General features: G+C 37.7%; 1 protein-coding gene across 10 annotated transcripts in view; it reads right to left on the bottom strand.

Moving 5' to 3' along the window:
* LOC127416662 (diacylglycerol kinase zeta-like) overlaps positions 1–22,293 on the bottom strand; it is a 173,773-nt gene that overhangs the window by 121,945 nt on the left and 29,535 nt on the right. For 2 of the 10 annotated variants that reach the window (XR_007893159.1, XR_007893162.1), the window contains exon 1: positions 10,818–11,623. The exons of 2 other annotated variants lie outside the window; for them this stretch is intronic. Coding sequence is in view for 6 of the 8 variants with exons in the window: in XM_051656198.1 (XP_051512158.1) it covers positions 10,818–11,002 (185 nt within the window). In the remaining 2 variants the exon portion in view is untranslated. Of the gene's footprint in view, positions 1–10,817; positions 11,642–21,210; positions 21,427–22,293 lie in introns of those variants that run through there. 6 more of the 10 variants (XM_051656161.1, XM_051656198.1, XM_051656143.1 and 3 more) reach the window with 6 other exon arrangements.

Below are 22,293 nucleotides of genomic sequence, written 5' to 3'. Positions count from 1 at the left end.
CGCACACCAGACTCATCTGGCGGATGACATGGCGCGTTCTAAAATTCGAAAGGTACACCACACACTACTGCCACCACTCGCCATCTTCGGAGGCTGCTCAAAATTCTGCAGTGCCATAGAGCTCAACTCCCATAGTTTTCCATTAAATTTGATCCAAATCATTATCAAAGGACAAATATTATTTACTCTAGCCATCACATGATGAAATATTGTGTAAACAGTATGTAACATTCATATAGCATTCACAATGTATTTTCAGTTACAAGTATGTCTTTTTGTAGTTTGATAGCTTGAATGAAACCTATTCAAAGCTACATAAAGAGAAATTGCATAATAATTTATAATCATTCAGTTTGCACAATTACACCAGTTTCATACAGTAACCTGCAAACGCATCAGTGTCACTTTGTTCATTCTTGAACAATCACAAAAACCTTCATAACTTTTGTGTGTATGGTAACTAGATTCACAACTGTGGACTGCCACCTGCACCGCATCAATGCGTCCTGTGTTGTGAGACATGTCCCTTGTCCGCTTCTCAGTAAATGTTATATCACCCTCTCGTAGTCCCCCAATGCTATTAAGCCAGACTACATTAAACAAGGCCATCTGAGTGAATTGGAAAGCACGCAAATGAAGCTACTAATTTAAATGTCGGCTAATGTTAATATATCGGTGCTTCAAAAATCTATCAATAAAATAACGTGTCGATCAATCATCTATATTTTATGATATGCCTATTTAAAAGTGTTTGTGTGACTTGTGCATCATATTCCAAGTATTCTAAAGACATACGCTCACTTTGTATGAACATATCGTAATTTAAGTCATCATTTACCCTCAATTCAAATCAAATCATTAGTAAAGTACATAAACAGTACTGAAATCCAATAGGTGACACGTCAATAACACTAATGTGTCACTGTGAACGTCATATGGGTATAGGACCTTATCAGTCAGTGGATAACAGAAATAATGACAGAATTTTTTTATTTTTTGGTGAACTAGTCCTTTAAGCTGTTTAAACTGCAAGAAGCAAAACGATTATGGTAGAGGCAATCAAGTTCTTTATATGTATATATACTATAAATTGGGTGTAGCATTGACAGCAACACTATGAGGGTGGTGAGTTTCCTAATATCTTGCACTTGGGTTACACAAGGGTAAATATAATTATTTGATAGCAAGCAATATTCTCTCCTCCAAAAACACTGGTGAGATGGACTACAAAGAACACAACAAACTGACTGCTTATGTGCACGCATTTGACTCAGTGATAAGAAGTGAGACTATAAAAACTATAAATGGTTTTTAAAAAAGGTGACACTGATTTTTGTCTTACACTTTTTTAAAGGGATAATATTATTACTATACTTGATTTTTCATGAAACATGTACAGGTAATATTCTTTTAGAAACATATGAGGTGGAGGATCAACTACAATAGTTGCCAGATCCAACTTGTTCTGGCACAAATTAAGCCATGTCTTTTTGACACCACAGCTGCATAGATAACATACTGTATCATTAGATAATAAACGTATATCTTCCCTTTCTCATTTTAAAATTATTTAGGCCTCAGTGCTGTAAACTCACACATAGACTTCAAATTCCAAATGTCATCATCTCGGCTCTCTGTCTCTATTGAGGGTCTTTAACCAACACAACTCAGGAGGGAGGGAGGGAGAGAGAGAGATTTAATTGATTACACTGGTAGAAGACAACTCACTTCACTCTGCCTAAGGGTTTTACTGGTTAATTGTGTTTGGAAGGTTGATGCTCCTGCACTTAAGCAAGACTAAACACACTGCAACATAATAACAAAACACAAAATCAACACATTCGAGTACATTTATAATACAAAATTAACACAAGACAAGTCAGAATGGTGTGGACACATGAGTTCAGACTCAAGCAGAGGCACATACACATTCACAAATACAGAAAAAATACAGAAAAGAGCTTAATCCTCAGAGTGTGTGTGTGTGTGTGCATGTGTGTGTGTGTGTGAGTCATTTAATGTTTGCATTTGAAGTAGGCATGTTCTTTAAATTTTAATGCATGTAAATATTGGTGCCCGACCAATATATCGGTCAGCCGATATTAGCATTTCACCAATATATCGGTATCGGCGTATATTTTACAGATATGCACCAATATGAAAACATTTTTTCAGAACATATAATGCAGAAAACAATGCTTTAGAATTGGTGTCATAGCGGAGCAGAGCGCGCTCCGACCCCATTGTTTACAGAGCTGACTCTGAGCTGACGGTGGCTCTGCAGACAGGGCGGAGTTAAACGGTGCGGAGTAGAGGAGATCTCCTCTCGTTAAATTGCTAACTAGTTTGTGAAATACATACTGGAAAGTTAATAAAAAAATGACCCCATCATTTTATATAACTAATATAACGTTAACCCTGACCCTGACAACCATGTCACTCATGTCTGTTTGCTGTTAGCCAGCTATAGTTTGTCAGTGCAGTCAGTAATGTAGCAGATTGAAAGGTAAACATCAGAGCATCTTTTTGCAGCTCAGCAGACAACGGTGCGGTGGTGGATTGTGTCTGTTGAGTGTTGATTTCACGCTATCGCTGTTACCTAGTTGGTGAGACACAATGCTGGTCTATCTTTTACTCTCCGTGACAACGAGCTTATAGCTAACTAGCTAACCACGTAGCTACTTTCATTGTTGTCAGCTGAGTGAAAGCTAATGTCATCAAACTGTTATGTTCAGGATTCACAGTTTGGTACCCCTTCAACCGAACAATTCCAGTCGTGTAATTTATAAAATGTAATATTTAAAAGTCAGACATTAAAATAGGATACGTAATAAAAGTAGATTTAATAAATAGTATATTTGCCCTGTGTAAATAATAATATATAGGAACTGTATCTAAAAAAATTGAGGGATGATAAATACTAATCCAACAGGCTGGAAAAATAGACATTTATTCATTTTAATATCATATTTATATATATATATATATATATATATATATATATATATATATATATATATATATATTTTGAATGTGTTGAAACTTGACACCGGGCGACGCACCCTAAAAACAGCACCGTTTGAACGATTTCATGCTGAAGAGCTGCTTAAAAGTACGTTTTTTTCTCTCGTATATGTAAACGAGTGTAAATGCCAAAATCATCATATATGTCGAAAGGACTGAAGCCTGTCAACCAAAACATGAGCTCATTGATGTCATTAAATGAGTCTGCTTTTTTATTCCATCAGTTACTCCTGGTCGGAGGCTGCCATATATATTTAGTTTATACGTAGGGTAACGTCCTACCTAAGTTTAATGGTGCAACACTCAAATACTTAATAGAGCATAAATTGTGCCTTAGTGCCCATTTACGCCACAACTAGACTAAGTTGTAACGTACGTATAGCTGGTGCAACCGGCCCCTGATGTTTATTTAGCTATTTATTTTATTTTAATTTATTCTTTATTTAAATGGTCAGCCATTGACTGATACTAAACAGTACTGATGTTTAGTTAGCTATTTATTTTATTTTAATTTATTCTTTATTTTAATGGTCAGCCATTGACTGAACAGTACTGATGTTTAGTTAGCTATTTATTGTATTTTTATTTATTCTTTATTTTAATGGTCAGCATTTGACTGATACTAAACAGTACTGATGTTTATTTAGCTATTTATTGTATTTTTATTTATTTTTTATTTAAATGGTCAGCAATTGACTGATACTAAACATACAGTGCTGATTTTTATTGTACTTATTTTATTTATTCTTTAAGTGGTCAGCAATTGACTTATACTAACAGTACTGATGTTTATTAAGCTATTTATTGTATTTTTATTTATTCTTTATTTTCTCAGTGTTCATTTCTAGAATTTGTTGACAATGTATAATAATAATGTCAAATATTCTCTGATAAAATATTTGTTTAAGAAAGCAGCCTTCTAAGTACCTTTGCATAGTCATATCGGTGCAAAATCAGTGAAAAATCCACATAGAAAAGGTCTGTTTTCAAAAATTAGCTATATCAGCCACCATATCGGTACTCTGTGAATTTTCCCTCTCTAAAATCGGTATTGTCTCAAAAATCCCATATCAGTCAGGCTCTAGTAAACATCTTTACCAACCATCATTCAGAGCTTCCTCTAAGCATGAAGAGTCAGCAGGCACTGTGGACAAAACACTAGAGGCACGTTTGTGTACTGATCTGGGATCTACTCCTTTACATAAACCCAAAGCTGGAGCATTACTACAGGAGCAGTAAATCTGACCTTATGTCAGATGAGCTGGTAAATCCATTTTACAGCATAGCAGCATGCTAACTGGATGAAGGAAATCTGCTCTTACGACCCTGACAAACACACATACATGCATACATATGAAAACTATCTGTCTTTCTTTGCCCATCTCTCTTTCTCTCTTTCATCCACACTCAATAGCTTTAACACATTCACACAAACACTAAAAGAAAACAGTGTGTTCATTTGTAATGTAAGAGAAGACAGTACGACATCAAGACATCAGAAGACATCAAATCAGACAGGTAGAAATTCCCCGGCACCCTTCGTTAAACACACACACACACACACGAGTCAGCTGTCAAAAATTCCCATCACATGCCTAACTTGTCATTCATCATGGGGTTATATGTGGACCCCTGTGTGTGTATGTGTGTACAGATGACCCAGATAGCTGGTGTCTGACATGATAAATGCATCTCCGCTGAGTTCTGCCAGACTGACACATGTTACCATGGTGACAGAAAAGGTATTTTACTGCAGAGAATGATCATAATACCTGTTTACCCTCAAAACTATACTGATGTTAAAATATTCACATACACACACCAACCCTACAGCAATTCCACATTCCTGAGAGAGCCCAACTCTATCTCTTTCCCTATCATTGGTGTTTAACGTCATCTCTGATGTCACAGAGGCTCTAGATGTAAACACAACTGAGAATTCAATAAAAGAGTAAAATAAACCAAACAAACAGAAGGAGGGGTTCCATAACTAATCCTGTCTGGGATTGTTTACAAAGGCAAGGAAATGTAAACAGACAGCATGACAGATACTCAGGTGTGTGTGTGTGTGCGTGTATGCATGCATGTGTGTGCAGAGGTGGTTAAAAAAATTAAAACCACAATTTTAAAACTGATTTAACATTTCTGCAGAGTAACCTCACACACCATGTGGTAAAGACATACACACTAATTTCACACACACACACACACCCACACACACCCACATGTTGGTGCGGCTATCCATTTGAGGGCTCTCCACAGACATGTTTTTTATACTGTATGAACTATAGATTCTATCCCCTAACCCTAACCCTAAACCTAAACCTAACCCTCACAAAAAACATTCTGCATTTATACATTAAAAAAAAAAAAAAAACATTGTTTAGTATGTTTTAAGTTATTTTAATTATGGGGACACTAGAAATGTCCTCATAAACCACATTTATAGCATAATACCCTTGTAATTACCAGTTTGTAACCTAAAATAAAAGGCCTCGTAAACCACCCAAACCTGCCCACACACACACACACACACACCCACACCCACACACACACACACACACACACACACACACACACTGGTGGCTTTAGTCTTAATTATTCCTGTACTCTGTCTGAGAAGTAACAGATCCCACACAGAAACAGAGCTCAACCAGTGACAGTTAATAATTCAGTCTGACTGACAATCCTCTTCTCACATCTCTGATCATCTTCATGCATCAATTAATAAGCTCAACAGGCTCACTCACTCACAAAGGTACACAGCAGGAGCTGTCTCATCAGTGTGACCACATGCAGAGCTGAGAAAATAGAGGAGATAAAAATGTTGTCATGCTGGAAGGGCTTCAGTCAAACCTCACAGAGTTGGCATTAACAGTGTAACAAAACTGCCAGCAGCTCCTCCCATTCTGCTACACTCAATGACATCACTGATGACCTCCAGAAATCACAGAAGGGTTGAATGATTAGTTATGTTTTATATCATCATCTTTATCCTGTGATTGTTTATTACAAGACTCTCTGGAATACTTGATTCTGATTGGTCAATCGCTTCCATCCAGCGATCAGGGATGCGTGTCATCTTTCCTACTTCTCGTATCACTGCTGTCTCTACAAGTAAGATAATAAAACTCAACTCATTACTTCATGCCCATTTATTTATGTATTTGGCAAGTAGTCTTGTAATAAGTGGGATAATGAGCAATCAGAAGTAGGGATGGGATTAGTTAGGAATATAACGTTTCCGATTCCAATTCCTCTTAACGATTCCAGTTCCTTAACGTTTCCAGTAACGATTCCAGTAGTTCTTTTGTACTTTTGAGGAAGAATTATTTGAAAATGAGAAATGCAATTCTTATTGGATTTACTGTCCTCTAGATCCTTTAAGATTTCCACAGAGCAGATATAACAAATCAGAAATTAATTTAATACAACTATAAGGTGTGTTTGCTGATTTTTAGAGACATATACTGTACATTATCCAATCCAATAATTGATCCTAACTAGGCTATATCTGGACTGTATTTAAACAAATAAGAAATGTGATGGCATATTTAATTCATTTTTTTAAAATGTAAAATTCCTTGTATTACAAAACTTTAATGAAACATTGTCATATGAACAACCAGTCAGTAACTGCACTGCTTGATTAAAGTCTCACATGACATAAGTAACAGTTCCAGAGACAGTTTAGACTGTGTTCTGTTGTCTAATGTTGTACTTCAAGCTTGTAAGACTTCAACAGTTCTTATTTAATTTCGAGTTGGATATTCATCACTTGCACACCAGTGTAAGATTAATACTATACCGGACTAGACCGGAAGAGCTATATGTTTCTCACTTTAGATTAAAAAGGATCGTCTCATCTAAATCGTTCTGTCGAGAATCGGACCATACCAGAAGCGCTCTCTGTTTCATGCTGTTGATTCAACTGAGCCGGCTCATAAGAGTTATTTGTTTGTGTGTTTTACGCTTTTGACCCAGTAGAGGGCAGCACTGCTGCAGAAATGCGCTGCTGGAAACACTGTCAGAGTATTCAGTACGTTGTTCCAGCTGCATCGGCGGAAATTCACACAGGGGAACCGTTAACAGAACTGAAAGTCACAAAGATCATTCAATTCTGGTATTTTGTAAAGAATCGAACCAGTTCTGAACAACAATGGTCAGACGGTAGGGTTGTGCGATATACCGGTACTAATGACATATCACAATACCAAAAATTCTAAAATGATACAATATCATCTTGATGCTAATTTCGGTACCATACTACATTATAGTGCTATTCGCTAAATTTTACAGGATATTTTTGATGAAATTAATGACAATTTGTAAATTAATAAAATTTGAATCTCGTTATGGCTAAGTGTGATCACTGAACAGCAGAAGAATGTCATTTTATTAAATAATACACAGTCTGCATGCGCTGCACACATTTCAGAATGAACGAGAGGTGCCACTTTGCTCTGTCGGGTCATACTTCACACACACACACAGATCGTGCGTGATGCTCAGTGCAGTGTGTTTAGTGTTTGTGCATCTGTGATTATTTACATAAATTCCTTTTCCAGTGAGATTTCAGCTCGTGAGTATTTCAGCATTTCATTTGAAAAGTGGAGCTTATTAAAAACTACTGTCAAAATCTTAAAGGTCCCTTAATATAAAAGTTCAGCCAAAATAAAAGCTATGTTTAACTGGATGCATGAAATTAAAGACATTGTAGCAGAAAAAATGGATTACTGTAATGAAAAATGTAATATATAAATTAATAGCAATAACACTACTAATAACAATTTAATAATAATTGGGTTTATTATTACTACTATCATTATTTACAATAATAATTTTATTATAATAATATTTTATTATTATTATTATTATTATTACATTTTATTATTATGTCTAAGCAATATCACAAAAGCAAGTTTCCTGAATATTGCAGCCTTTTCATTAATGTTTTCATTTATACTGTGAAGCTTTGTTGTGCAGCATTTTATTTGACAAAAACAAAATTGTTTTTTCAATTTATTTTCATTTGATTAAAGTTTTATGAATTAATTTGTTTAAACACTGCTTTGATGAATGTTTTTATTATAAAACATTAAACATGGAATCCAGAAAAAATGGAAAGCACAGAGTTTTGTAACAACAAAACTTTGTGCAGTTCTTTTAATCAAGTCCGTTTCTGTGTAATTTCATCAGTAATCTGAGGCTATTTATTTGTTGCCTAAGTATTGATATCGAGTTACCAGGGCTGGTATCATGCCAACGGCAAAAGTTTGATATCGGAGCAACCCTAACAGACGGTCATTTTCACAATTTAAACACCTTTCAGAACTCTGGATTTTCAGTCTTTATTGCAAAATAAACCACTTCAGGGGTGACACAAGACCATGTACATTTTGTGATAATGACTGGCTGACAGTAAATTATTCCAGTGTTTCTCAACCTTTTTTCTGCCACAGCACACTTTTTACAACTAAAAAATTCTACTGCACACCACTATCCCACATAGGCTAACCATTGTCAATATCTTTCCTTTTCAAGAACTTGTCCATGTATTCTGTCCGTCTTAGTAGCGTGTTTACTTGTAATGTTTGAAATTCGGCTATGCAAAAAAAACAAAAACAAACAAGTCACATAGGTAGGCTACGCTGCGTGAGGTCACAGGTGGCAAGAGCGCTAAATGGGTAATAAAAAAAACAACAAATTTGCTTCTTTTCTAATTTGTAGATTTGTTCTTGCAATGCCACAACAAATTACAGGGATGCAAACTCATGAGGGGCGAAAAAGGCAAAGACAACCACTGGTCCACAAACATTTTTTCTGGGGATTAAAGAATAAGCTAAAAGCACCAATTCCAGCTATTTTAGTGATTCAAGTTTACAAATGTGCAGAATTATCTGCAAAATAAAGAGTATTTTGGTGAGGCTTGCTTCTGTTTCACAAATTTGTTCAATTTTATTAACTGATTAGTTCAGTGACCCCTTCTGGAAATGTCACTAGGTGACGACAAATGAGCGTCTTATGTGCTATGAGTGAGTCAGTGAATCATTTTGAGTCATTCGTGACCGAAATCTACCAAGAGACTTTAGTTTTAGAAAACTTGCATGGCTACAAATCTACTGACTTCAGTATAAGAATTATAAACACACAGCAGATCTACAGTATCATTTTCCTCTGTAGCCTATTTAAACAGCTGAGCATGGCTTTTATCAGAAAAGACCACAATAATAGACAAATAATAATCATTTTAAGTTTCAATAATGTTCTTTCGTCATTGTAAAGCGCATTTCACATGAGTTCAGTCGAGGCGTCAACACTCCGTTCAACACCAGCGTCAAGCGGCGCATTGCCCTCCACATGACAAGAGTTGCAGAAAGCGTCATAGAGGGGTGATTTTACGAGTTTGCCATGTAAAAAAGTGGGAGGTGTGCACAATAAACATTGAAAACATGTATTTGGAAGAGAGAAAAAAAGCTTGCAGTTGCTTTGATAGAAGAAAGTAATAAAAGGACTTGTTTATGTTTAGGTCTAAACGTTTTCTTGGTGAATTTAAATTTGTTCAATAACTGGGGTCACTGATATTCGTAAACGATAAGGTAATATTTAATTAAAAGAAATTGAGACATTCAATGTCTCTTCGTAAATTTGGACAGTTTTTAAATATTTCTTGTTGCTTAGTACTCCCAAAGACATTATTGGTGACGTAAAAATGTGTGTGAAAAACACTTTGGTGTAAAGTGGCGTCACTTCATAGACTTCAATGTATTCTGCAGCGCTGACGCGAATCATGTGAAAGACCCTTAACGCGTATAAATAGTCACTTTTGCACATTAATCATTGGTCTTCACGGTCACAAAAGTGACCAATTATGGTTTCAAAATGGCGAATTTCTCCGAAAGGTGAGGAGTTTGGACCCCTGAAATTATTAATATAATTTTTTTTCATGCATTTATTTATTTTGTGGAATTTTATAATTTTCCACGGCACACCTGACAATCTTTCACGGCATACTAGCACAGTGGTTGGGAAACACTGGATTATCCCTTACTTGAAAGACATACACTAAGTTTGTTGGATGGGATGGGTTTCTCCATCTCTCTCTCAGTCAGCTAGCAGTCTATTATGTTTTCATGTGTTATTTGCTCTTTGAAAGCGTTTGATGGAGAGGAAGAGAGCAGATGACCAATAGAGAGGGTGACTAATGAGTAGTATAAATAGGAGAGTCACACCTCTGATTTCTTTAGGGTTTGGGACAACATGTGTCCTTAGGTAGGAGTCACTCACATACTAATGTTTTTATAGCCATCTAAATGAGGACATCCCATACTCTTCTATTGTTTTTACATAAAGTTAATTTGAATTACTACAAACAGAAACACAAACCCTACTGAGTCAGTGTCAAAATTAAAGTCATAAAATAGGGTCTGTAATTCAACCATTATATGAATGAACCTCTCTCTATAAAAAACCCCACCATGGCCTAACTTACATTCATACTGTAGCTTTATAATACACAAACACACACTCAAAGGCAAACTGTCACAGAGCATTAAACGCATGGTGTTACGGACATGATGTGTTGTTATTGCAAACAGTACAGGGCTCAGGTTTGAGATGGAAACACTCAATGGAAACATGACACAGAGCGGAGTAAAACACACACACATACACTCACTCCACAATGTCTCAAACACACATTTTTTTTCTACCTATACCTACACATACACATACACAAACACGTGCACTTGAAATTCACAGAGCTCAACTCATCAGGTGTGTGTCTGACTCACCTCCTTCCAAACAGCCGTAACCCTTTAAAAGTCCTGCTGCTGTGTCTGCGACCCACCGTGGCTCTCTCACCCTCCGGCAGTGGGGTGGAGGGGAGGTCAGAGTTCGATGAAGAAGCAGATGTGGAGGCTAGAGAGGTTATGACCTCTTCCCTTTCACACAGACCTGCAACTAACTCCTGCTCCATCGGGAGTCTTGGCCGTCACTCAAACAATGGTAACCAATCACAAACTCATACAGTCAGAGAGTCCTCATGATAAGAAAAAAAACTATGCACAAAGAGAAGAGTCGAAGCAGCATCCTGCTCTCCGCTCCTCGAAAAGAGAGGGAGGATTACACAAACAGCGATCAGTCCTCCAGATCCTTGTAGACTTCCAGGTGTGATCCGCTTCCCATTCTGTCTTCAAGACACTTAATCCGATAACAAAACCCCCACATTCCTCTCCCCCTCTACTTCCTTCCCTCTCTCTTGCTCTCTATTTCTCAGGAAGTTCAGTGTTCTTACAGTACTGGTCTAAGCAGAGTCATAAACCAAAGAGCATTTCATTTCTCCAGTCCTATCTTCATGTCTTTCTCACTCTACTTCTATCTCACTTCATCTCACTCTCACCACCCTCTTCTTTCTATCTGGTGAGGGTCTCTGTTAAAGCGTCTGTCTCCTGGTCTCCTCTCACTGTGACTGTCACTCACATTTACATAGGCGCCTGTGCACGCGCATACACACACACACACACACACACACACACACACACACACTAGCTGCCGGCTGTACTCGGAGACATTGTGCCACACCAGGAAGTGTCAAACTCAGAAGAGACTCATTCGTAGGACCTCAAATGTAGCTGCCCTTTCAGATGCCTGACTGCTTTTTGCTCACTCTTTTTCTCTCTGAGAGAAGCACAAGAGGAATTGTAGAAAATAAGAGAAACAAGGAGAAAGAGCAGTCAGAACGGTATTATTTCGTCTAGTTTTTCACATATCACTTTACTGATTTTTAGTGTTGTTTGATCATAATCTCTGCAGAACTGGCTGGTAAAAACTTTTTTACCCAAGGTCAGCAATATACAGTACTGTGCAAAAGTTTTAGGCACTTGTGAAAAATGTTGCATAGTGAGGATTTCTTCAAAAATGATTCCATAAATTGTCTTCATTTATCAATTAACATCATACAATGTCCAGTAAACATAAAAAAGCTAAATCAATATTCGGTGTGACCACCTTTGCCAGTTCTCCTAGGTACACCTGGACACAGTTTTTCATGGTTGTTGGCAGATAGGATGTTCCAAGCTTCTTGGAGAATTCGCCACAGTTCTTCTATCTATTTAGGCTGTCTCAATTGCTTCTGTCCCTTTATGTAATCTCAGACTGACACGATGTTCAGTGGGGGTTTTTGTGGAGGCCATGCCATCTGTTGCAGGGCTCCCTGTTCTTTTATTCTAATCTTTTCTATTTGTTAAAATAATGTTTGGAAGTCTAAAATGTACATTTCCTATTGACACACTAAAGCTGAAGATATAAATAACCATTTTAAGACAAATGCTTTTGTGAATCATCGTATAATCGTAAAGACTTTTGCACAGTACTGTATATATAAGTGAATTGGAAAAATGACACACAGATGAGCCACCTAAAATGCATCCAACCTGTAGATATATAACAGCACAAAATGAGTGTGTGTGTGTGTGGGTGTGTCTGTGGCTGGCTGTGTGAGAACATTCGTAACAGGACAGTGGGTAGGAGGAAGATATTATGGAAATAGATAAATGCCGTTTGACACTGAGAAAAAGATAGAAAGCATAGGCATAAGAAGAAAAAGAAGGCAGAGAAAAAAGACAGAGAGCCTCAGGTCTTTCTCAGTTGGTATTGATTTCTGTCACATCTGTGTATATGTGTGTGAAAATGTGTTTATGGTGGATGGCTCTTAACATCTGTAGTAGGTGTGTTGAGTGTTTTTTCCATTTTTCTTCTACACAGTTACATAAAGATTCACTGCAAACCTACAATAAACTGTCATATTTTTCACCACGCAGTACACACACATACAACTAGGGTTGCAGCTGTATAGCAGTTTCATGGTATACCACGGTATGAAAATTGACAGTTATCATACCATGTACATTTGCTTATCTACGGTATTGAGAAAAAAAATGCAACCGGATGGAGAATCTCACCTGCGCATGCTCATCTCCTTTCCTCCTCATCTGCCTGTCAGACTCCTCAACTTGCCCCACACACACATGCAGTGGAGAAAACGTCAGAGATAATCGAGGCGAGGGGGTCTGACATAAGTGAGTGTGTGTGTGAATTAAAGCAGTGTTTCTCAACTGGTGGGTCACAGGTCTATTCGGACTGGGTAGTTTACAGCAGGGAAAGAACAATGCCATGGTTCTCCCATTGAAGATATTTCGGTGGCCATCCAAGTGATAGCCTATTTAAGACTGCCGAGGCAGATTTAATGATAATCTCACAATCAGCTAAAGGCTTCTCATCTGCACTTTCGCACAAGTGTAACGGAACCAGCTCGCGCTAATGATCTGCTCTGATCTCTGGCACGTGCGTGCAACAACCGGGCTTCCCTCGATATTGCGGAGCACAGACCTCAAAACTGATGTGACCAATTTCAATTCTAGTGAGACTTTTCTAGTTTAAGATGTGTTTCAGCAAGTATTTATTATTTCATAAATACTATAATTTGTTATTATTATTATTATTATTACTATTATTTAAGAATAGTTACACTGACCTAACCATGGTAATGAGGAGCCTTTCCTCCTGTGTAATATATATGTTCTGTTTGAATCATGTTTGAAATTAGGAAACAAACGGGATAATAATGGGCTCATATAAGTAAATATGCTCTTCAATTTATAAAATGGGGAAGAGAAAACTTCCTGTTGCTTTTGTTGTTTACATCAACAACAAAAATAATGTCACTTGATGCATGCCCTTATACTTGAAAACCATGAACAAAACTATGCAACAGAAAAGGAAATGCGACCCAGGATACATTAAATACAGGTTACGTTTTTACTATGGTGGGTCGCCACTTGATTTCCAATGTAAAATCTGGGTCCCGAAGCAAAACCAGTTGAGAACCACTGAGTTAAAAGGTACAGACAGGAGTAGTCTGGCTGCGCTGTCGCACACCTACAGTATATGTTAATTGTTAATAATCATAGGACATTACTTTAAAAGCTCACACAGCTGATGTTATTTTTTATTTAGTAGTTAATTTAACATGCTATGCTAACATGCTTTAGTTATATAACATGTTATAGTTACATGCTATTTTTTTATCATGTTTATAATTCGGTTTATTATTATAATTGTTAGCTTTCTTATTTATTCTATTTATTTTCAAAAGGGAGTCTTTTTTTACACATACTTCCATAAAAAAAAAAAAAAAAATGGTTTCAATTATAATAAAGTGTTTGTTCAACCAAAAAAACACTGTTTTCACTCCTTTAAGGGTCATTGTAACTGATAATAATAACTGTGTAATACCGTATACCGTGATACTGTGAAAATGTGATATTTTCTGAGACGGTTATCGTACCGTGAAAATCTCATACCGTTCCAACCCTACATTCAACACACACACACATACACACACACACTGAAAGCTTTGCTCCTGCCTCTCTCATTAGGTGAGAGCAAAGAAAGAAAGTCTCTCTCTCTCTCTCTCTCTCTCTCTCTCTCTCTCTCTGTGGGTATGTGTGTGAATGTGTGTACTGAAAACATGTAAACACTGAATAAGAAAGACAGCACTATATGACTCCTATCTTCTACTTCCTGTTCATACTCACTACTGACTTCCTGTGAAGGAAGGAAATGATGTCACTTACATTTGAGTCGTACACAATTACGGTTGGACCACAAACCAGCTATTGTTTCCTGCTATTCTTCTGTTAGCAGTGTGTGTGTGTGTGTGTGTGTGTTACATAAGCAAGTACAGTGTAAATGCTATTACACACAGCTCATCATTTCAAAACACTTTTGTCTGATCTATAATTGCACTCATCTCTACCTCACTTAATCTGTGTATGACATATTGGGGTTACAGTTTTAGTTTATTTGTGGGTGTGTGTAAGAGAGATAAGAGAGAGAGGGGAAGGGAGAGAGGAGGTGAAAATAGGACAGCTGAACATGAAGTGGAAATATAACTGTGTAGGTGTCACAAGTAGGATCCACTGTAACCTGGATTCAGCCTGAATCTAATGCACAAACAGCAGGGTGGAATTTACACTGCCAATCAGTCCTTACTCACTTTCACTGTGGCAACTCAGCAGGGACATGCTCTAGTAAAGCATCTTCATTAAAGCATCAAATATCCCTTCTCACATGTATAGGCTTGAATCCAAAATAAACAATTTGTGATGAAATCTGGAAAATTACTTTGTGCATCTCTAGACTAGATCTCCACCTTGTGGCTACATTGAGCAACTGCACATCTGCAGGCCTCAGTATTTCCACTTGAAAAGTTTTGCAAATCTGGGAGATGGATATAGCTGCAGGCCGAGCTCCAAAAAGGGGTGGGAGCTCCAAACCACCAGCAAAGATATACAGAGCCCCCAGCCTAACCCTTTCCCTAACCCTAACCGTGTGTGGAAGTATCGCCCCCTTTTGGAGTTTGCCCAACCCCCTTCTTGAGTAAACCAGTTTGGAGTAACCGGAGTTTGGTGTATCAGACTGTGTATTCTTACATTATTTTTTACTATTTATTAAAGCTGATGTGTGGTTATTTTTTATTTTTAAATTCTTTCTCATATCCCAGCTAAATATCCAGCCATAATTGATTTCACCTAAAAGTTTAACACTGTTGCTCACCTAAAAGGTAAACACTGTGGCTCTATCAAAACATTTGAACAATTTCTGGCCTGACACAGCAACATTGGCTCGATCAATTGGGTAGCACTACCTGTTTGTAAAACTAATGAAAGAAGGGAGTTTTCTGGAATCTGTTTAAAACCAGTGATTATTTTTGCAATTCAATTTGGTGACAGAAATTACACACTTCAGCTTTAAAAGGTCATGAAACACATTTTCTGAGATGTTAAAAGGTATATATGTCTTGTACACAAGGGAAGAGAATGTCAACATTCGTTATTTTTCATTTCAAGAGGAAAATGGTTAATTTTGGTATTTTTCTGGCTATTTTCATCTTCCGAGTTTGAAATTAATATCGAGTCAACGTCACAGTTCAGACAGGGTTAAGCTTTCCATTGAATTACAGCGCCTCTATGTCACAATGTTCTCGATATTATTCATGAGAAGGTGTGGCCTTTACCCTTTGACAAGCGAGCACCGCAGGTGTTGTAGTCATGCACATGACTAGCGCTTTAAACTCTCAAGCGCCTCAGTCAGTTGAGAGAGTTGATAGTATGTGACGCGAATCCCCCCCGCGCTGCAGACAGAGGGACAGGACAGGCTTTCAGTCCAAGGCAACACCTTTTAAATGTTCAAGCAGCAAGCATTTATTAACGTCCGTGTTTTGAGATATGCAGTGAGTTGGACTGTCTCTGACTGGGACTCTTTGAGATGCGGTTTACATTGATTATCCCAGGCAAAAAAGACTTTCCATCCATCCATTCATGATCCATCCATCCAGTGTTGTCAATTTGGGGATTTTGTCAACAAATTTAGTAACTTTCTCATTGTTGCTGCAACTTTTCTTAAAATTTTGCAACAAGGAGCTATTTTGGCTATGTTTAAATATATTTGGCAATTTTTTTATTTTTTTGGTGATTAACAAACAAACACACACTGGGTAGCCACACCCTGCCGTGACCTCACGTTCTCGCTCAATCAGGCCATACATCTGCGCAGTGCGCACAGTAGGCCTGACATTTCATCAAGCATCATCATCAAAATTGCAGAGAAAAAGTATGAGGAGCATTTCACAGACAGCTGGTTAAAAGAACCTGTATTTAAAGATTAAAGAAATGCGACAAAATTTTTTTTGCAAATATTGCAAAGTCATACTTTGTGCTAAGAAGTCAGATCTAAATAAACATGCATTGACCACCAAGCTCATTGCAAGTGCAAGGCCTTTATCCGATTAGAGGCAGGTGCATATGGATTCGTTTGCATCACCTAGAAATCTGTCTGTTGCTGAAACTGATTGTACTTTAGCCCTTTACATTACTGAACATGGATCATGGATTGCCCCCCACTTTATCAGTGAACCTGTCGCAGACCTTGGAGAAGGACCCTTCAGTCTTTTAATAGACGAGTCAAACGACATTTCTGTATCAAAAATTCTGGGCATTGTGATCCGCTACTTCAGTTTGTCTCAAAACTGCATTATTAGCCATTTCTTGGAAGCAGTGGAGCTAGAAAACTTCACAGCAGATGAAATAGTTAACTCACTGAAATCTTGCCTGTCCTCTCTGGGCCTTGATATCAAGAGTATGCCAGGGCTAGGAACTGATAATGCATCAGTAATGACTGGAATAAATAACGGTGTGTATGCAAAATTGAAGCAAGGAATTCCCCATTTGGTGTTAGTGCGATGCGCGTGTCACAGTCTAGTTCTAGCTGTGTCTCGCGCTTACGAGAAGTCATTGCCGAAATGTTTGGACTTCTTAGTCAGAGAAACATATAACTGGTTTGCTCATAGTGCCTCAGGGCAACTTACATACAAAGCTGTGTATGGTGCCATTAATGATGGTGAAGAGCCACTGAAAATTGTAAAGGCATGTGCAACAAGATGGATAACCGTGGAACCAGCTGTTCAGAAAATACTACAACAGCGGCTGGAATTGAAAACTCACTTCAGAGTAGTACAAGAAACAGAGGACATTACACCATATCTGGATTCTCAACCTTGACTCGGATACGAGGTGGAAAGAGCAATCAGAGAAGAGACGGTGCCAGAAGCCGCAGAAACTGCAATCAGAGAGAGCTGCAAAAAATTCACAGTACTCCTTCATGAAGAAATAAAACACAGCTTACTGGAGAATTTTGCAATATTAAATAAAGTCAACACACTATCTGCTCGTCATGCTCTGACTCACTCAAAACTTCCAATTGTTGAGTTGGCTAAAGCATTTGTGACCTCTCCAGAGGAAATCGGGAAAATTGAGAGACGATGGCAAAACCTTCTCTAAAGTACATTGGCAAAATGTGGACAATACAGAGAAATTGTGGGCTGAAGTAAATTTGTACAGAGACGCAGCAGATGAGAATCCCTTTAAAGAGCTCTGTAACCTAGCTGTTACGATGCTAACACTCCCATACAGTAATGCAGATGTGGAGAGAGTTTTCAGTCAGTTAAATATTGTAAAAAACAAACTCAGGAATCATCAAGCTCTTGGGACTGTGAACTCCATCCTTCACGTAAGATATGGACTTTTGGCTTGCTGCAAAACCTGTTGGAATTACAGTCTTCCACGTGATGTAATTCAGAAATTTGGGATAATGGCATCATATGAGGAGAAAGATGATCCCATTGAAGATCTTTCTGGCCTGTTTTAGATAAGGTAAGCACACATTTTATTTTTTACTAATATATTATCATTATTATTATTGTTTTGTTTTTACAATATACATATATATAGTGGTGCTTTTTTTAAATATACACATATGTAGACCTTTATAGGCTATAGTGTGTTTTCATATTTGGTGAATTTTTGTGAAAAATAGAGACATTTGACGGTGGTCCTGGAGATTTTCAGAGTGAGGAGTTTGGCAACACTGCATCCATCCATACATCCATCCCTAATGTAAGTGTGTTAACCGATCTAAGCACTTATATTTGTAAATCATCGTCTTGAAATAAGTCTCAAAAGTTATTAAAAGTTTTAAAAAAACATTAACATATTTTTGATACAGAGTACATGCCTTGGCATTTATTTACATATTAAATTACAGATATAAATGACCAGTGTGAGTAATGTATTCTGAGCTTGTAAAATAGTGTATAATTTATTTGTGCATTCTGTTACAGGCAATTGTGAGAATCTTTGAAGCTGTTAACTGCATTATTAAAATAAAACTGAGTGACTGGATCAGACAGTTGTTGGGTTCATTCCCCCTTCTCCCCTCACTCCACTGCTAATCACACCCATCTTGAATGCATCTTTTAAAAATGTGGCGAGAGCTCAACTGTGCTGAAACAGGGTGGTGTTCTGACCCTTTGAACAATGTGGTTAGAGTGACTGGAATATTCCTCAAATCTCATGCATGCTTGTGTTCATGTCAAATATGGCTTGTCATGATGCATTGTGGCTAGTTTGCCATCATTGTTTCGCATGTCTCATCATTGACGTCAAACCTGGAGAGACATGATTAGGGTGAGTAAATGATGACATTTTAGGGTGCTGAACTGGTAAAACAAACATTGCAGGTTTGAACCCAATAGTGTGTAACCCCTGAAATCTGAGAATTGAATCTGGTCCTATCACCATACTGTGCCTTTGAGCAGGGCTTTTTCCAGCATATTGCTCCAGAATGATTGTATTTGGTGTTCTGTATGCCAGTTTGAATAACAAGCATGTGCACAAGTATCAGAACAGTTCAGTTCCAGCACTAAAAATACCGCAGCACATTAACAGAGACGTTCCCACAGCAAAAATTATAAATGGTACTATTATTAGGCTATACTGCACATGAGCCCCTTCTTAATAACCCTTAAATCACACTTGTGTGATGATATTCTGAGATAAGAGTTGGTGGTCGCAGATAGTTTTCTTATGCAGATTTGGTGTAGGGATGGGCATTTTTGAGTAATTTTGTAGTCGAGTACTCTAACCCACAAAAAACGAGTAATCAATTACTAAATAAAATGTGAGTTAAAAACAAGTATCACACGTACCGTACGTAAAATGTATATTTTGTTTTATTCAAAACATTACCACGAACGGTTTCAAAATAAGATAACAATATGCATTAATAAAAATGGAATAAAAAACAAAAAACAATTTTTCACTCACCAGGAGCTTACATAGAAACAAATACTGATGGCATTAGGGTCAAGCACATATATAAACTTTGAGTCTACTGTCTACATGCTATCACATTTTTATCATTTCACATGTTATTTCTCAGAAGAAGTGGTAAAATGCACATACACACATCCAGGTCTGGTAAGCTTCAAATACATCTTCGCATTTTTTTCACGATAAAAGCAGATACTTGTCTGCTGTTATACATGACTCCAACAACAACTGAATATCAATAGAGCATAATTCAGAATCAAAATATTACAAGTATTGCCACAATTGGGTTTGCTTGCAAGAACAGACGCCATCATATCTTCTTCTCTCATCCAACACATCAACAACACTAGTGATGTCTGGTTCGTGAACGAATCGTTCATTTGAACTGGTTCTTTTCAGTGAATGAGTTGAACCAGTTCACCAAACCGGACTGAATTGTTTGAAACAGTTCGCGTCTCGAGTCAACACTGATCCACAAGTTACTCCATCTTAACTTGTACCTCGGACGTGCCTGATACTCTGACTCAAAATGAGCCAATAATATGATCCTAGAACCGCTCCAACGAGTTCACAAATCGGACTGAACACCCTGGTTGGACTCACAACATTTCTCGAGTCAACAGTAACTGATGAAAATAAACACCCTTATTATTATACCTTAACCGAATAAAATTTTATAATCAGCAATATGCGCTTACATATGACTTTATTTGAATGTGTTAGAGCATGTGTTTCATGACCCCGGGTTGATAGCATTACATATTAGTGATGTCATTACGTGATGACGTAAAAGAACTGTTGAATCATCTTTTTGAACTGATTTAATGAAATATACTGTCCGAAAGAACCTGTTCGCAGAAAGGAATCAGACCTCCCATCACTAAACAGCACACACATCCACAGTGCCCCCAGTGGACTTAATTGTAACTGCAAAATGTGGTGAGAGATTCAGAGGGAACAGCATAATTCAGCTCTGGTCACGGCAGGCAAATGTGGAAATGAAAATTTATTTGCAATATTCGAGTAGAGTTTTTAATATTCAAATGGTGCAGAACGATTACTCGTAAACATCCCTAATTTGGTAGTTAACTGTGTCTGGCCTAAATATATCCAAAACACAAGACAACTAACCAATCAAACTGAAATCCTACAAGCCTTAGCAGAAGCTAGGCAAACTGGGCGAGATGGCTAATATTTAGTAATAAGTTCTGCTTGTCCTGGCAGAACTTATCAGCCACAATCAGTGTGACTGCTAACTCTCATACACATTAACATAGCTCACATATTCACGCTATAACACTTTACCTTACAGACAATGTTCTCACTGGCAGATCTTGCACTCAGCTACAGGTCTGGCATTGATATTGTGATGTCTTCATGCTGCTGACCCAAGTTTAGAGCATTATTCTTACAGCTAAATGAGCTGGCTCTAGCAGCATGAGTTAGTCTTTCTTACCTCTGCTCAGGTTGATGGGGAGGAGTGGGGGGCAGAACCCATTTACCTCTATGAGCCCACATCTCTCTGTCCGTCTCTCTCTCTCAGGCGTGCCAGATATAACCCTCAAACATCTGCATGCTTGCTTTCAGACACACACACTCTCACACACACACACACACACACACACACACACACACACACTCTCAAACACAGCTAGAGAGCCACTGACCCTTACTGTCTGAGCTTCTCTGAGCTAAATCTTTATTCCCCAACACCTACTTCCTGTTATGACACTTCCTTTTATGTGTGTAATATCTGTGTTGTGTTGAGTGTGAGAGAAAAAGAGACAGAGAGAGAGAGAGATAAGAAATGAGAAAATAAAAAGCGTTGCTCTGGTAAAAGAAACTGCCTCAAATGGAACATGAGAAACAGGCTGACTGCACCGCAGACACACAAACTGAGAACAGGAGTCCTTTGGGAAACTATTTTAGAACTTAGAATAGGAGAGCCCCAAAGACACAAATGCACACAGGGAGATCTCCCCGAATCTTCCAGAGGAAAGGTACTGATGATCTTGATCTTTTATTTTTTTATGTAAAATATTTTTAAAAATAAGCAGCCACAGTAAGTAAAAATGAAGAACATACAATAAATAACTTCCTTTGTCACATACTTCTCTGTTATAGCCACACACATGCAAACACAAACTCACACTATTACAGCCACAAATACAACGCTTAAGATAACATTTTATAAAGCATCACCACTGTCAGTCTGTCTGTCTTTCATTTTCTTCTTGAGTTATCTTGAGTACTAGGGGTTGAACGGGAAATTGGAGTGAGTTCTGTCTGTACTATTTTTAAATTGTTGACCTACTGTATTTAGACGTGTCTGATGGACATCTTTGGCTGTTTCATCGTGTCTTGCTGTTTTATGAGCGTCTCTCACTATGTGCATTGCATCTTAAAGGTGCAGTAAGCTATTTTAGTCGCTCTGGAACTTCCACGAGACTGAGCTGTTGAATTAGACATGCCCCCTCTTTCCAAAACACCACACTTCAAAGATAGCAATGAGACCGTCACCGCAGTGCATCTTCTCAAA

Source organism: Myxocyprinus asiaticus, chromosome 2 (genome assembly GCF_019703515.2).
Source record: "Myxocyprinus asiaticus isolate MX2 ecotype Aquarium Trade chromosome 2, UBuf_Myxa_2, whole genome shotgun sequence".
Classification (NCBI taxonomy): domain Eukaryota; kingdom Metazoa; phylum Chordata; class Actinopteri; order Cypriniformes; family Catostomidae; genus Myxocyprinus; species Myxocyprinus asiaticus.
Note: the sequence above shows the minus strand (reverse complement) of the source record. Positions and strands in the feature narration are given on the sequence as shown.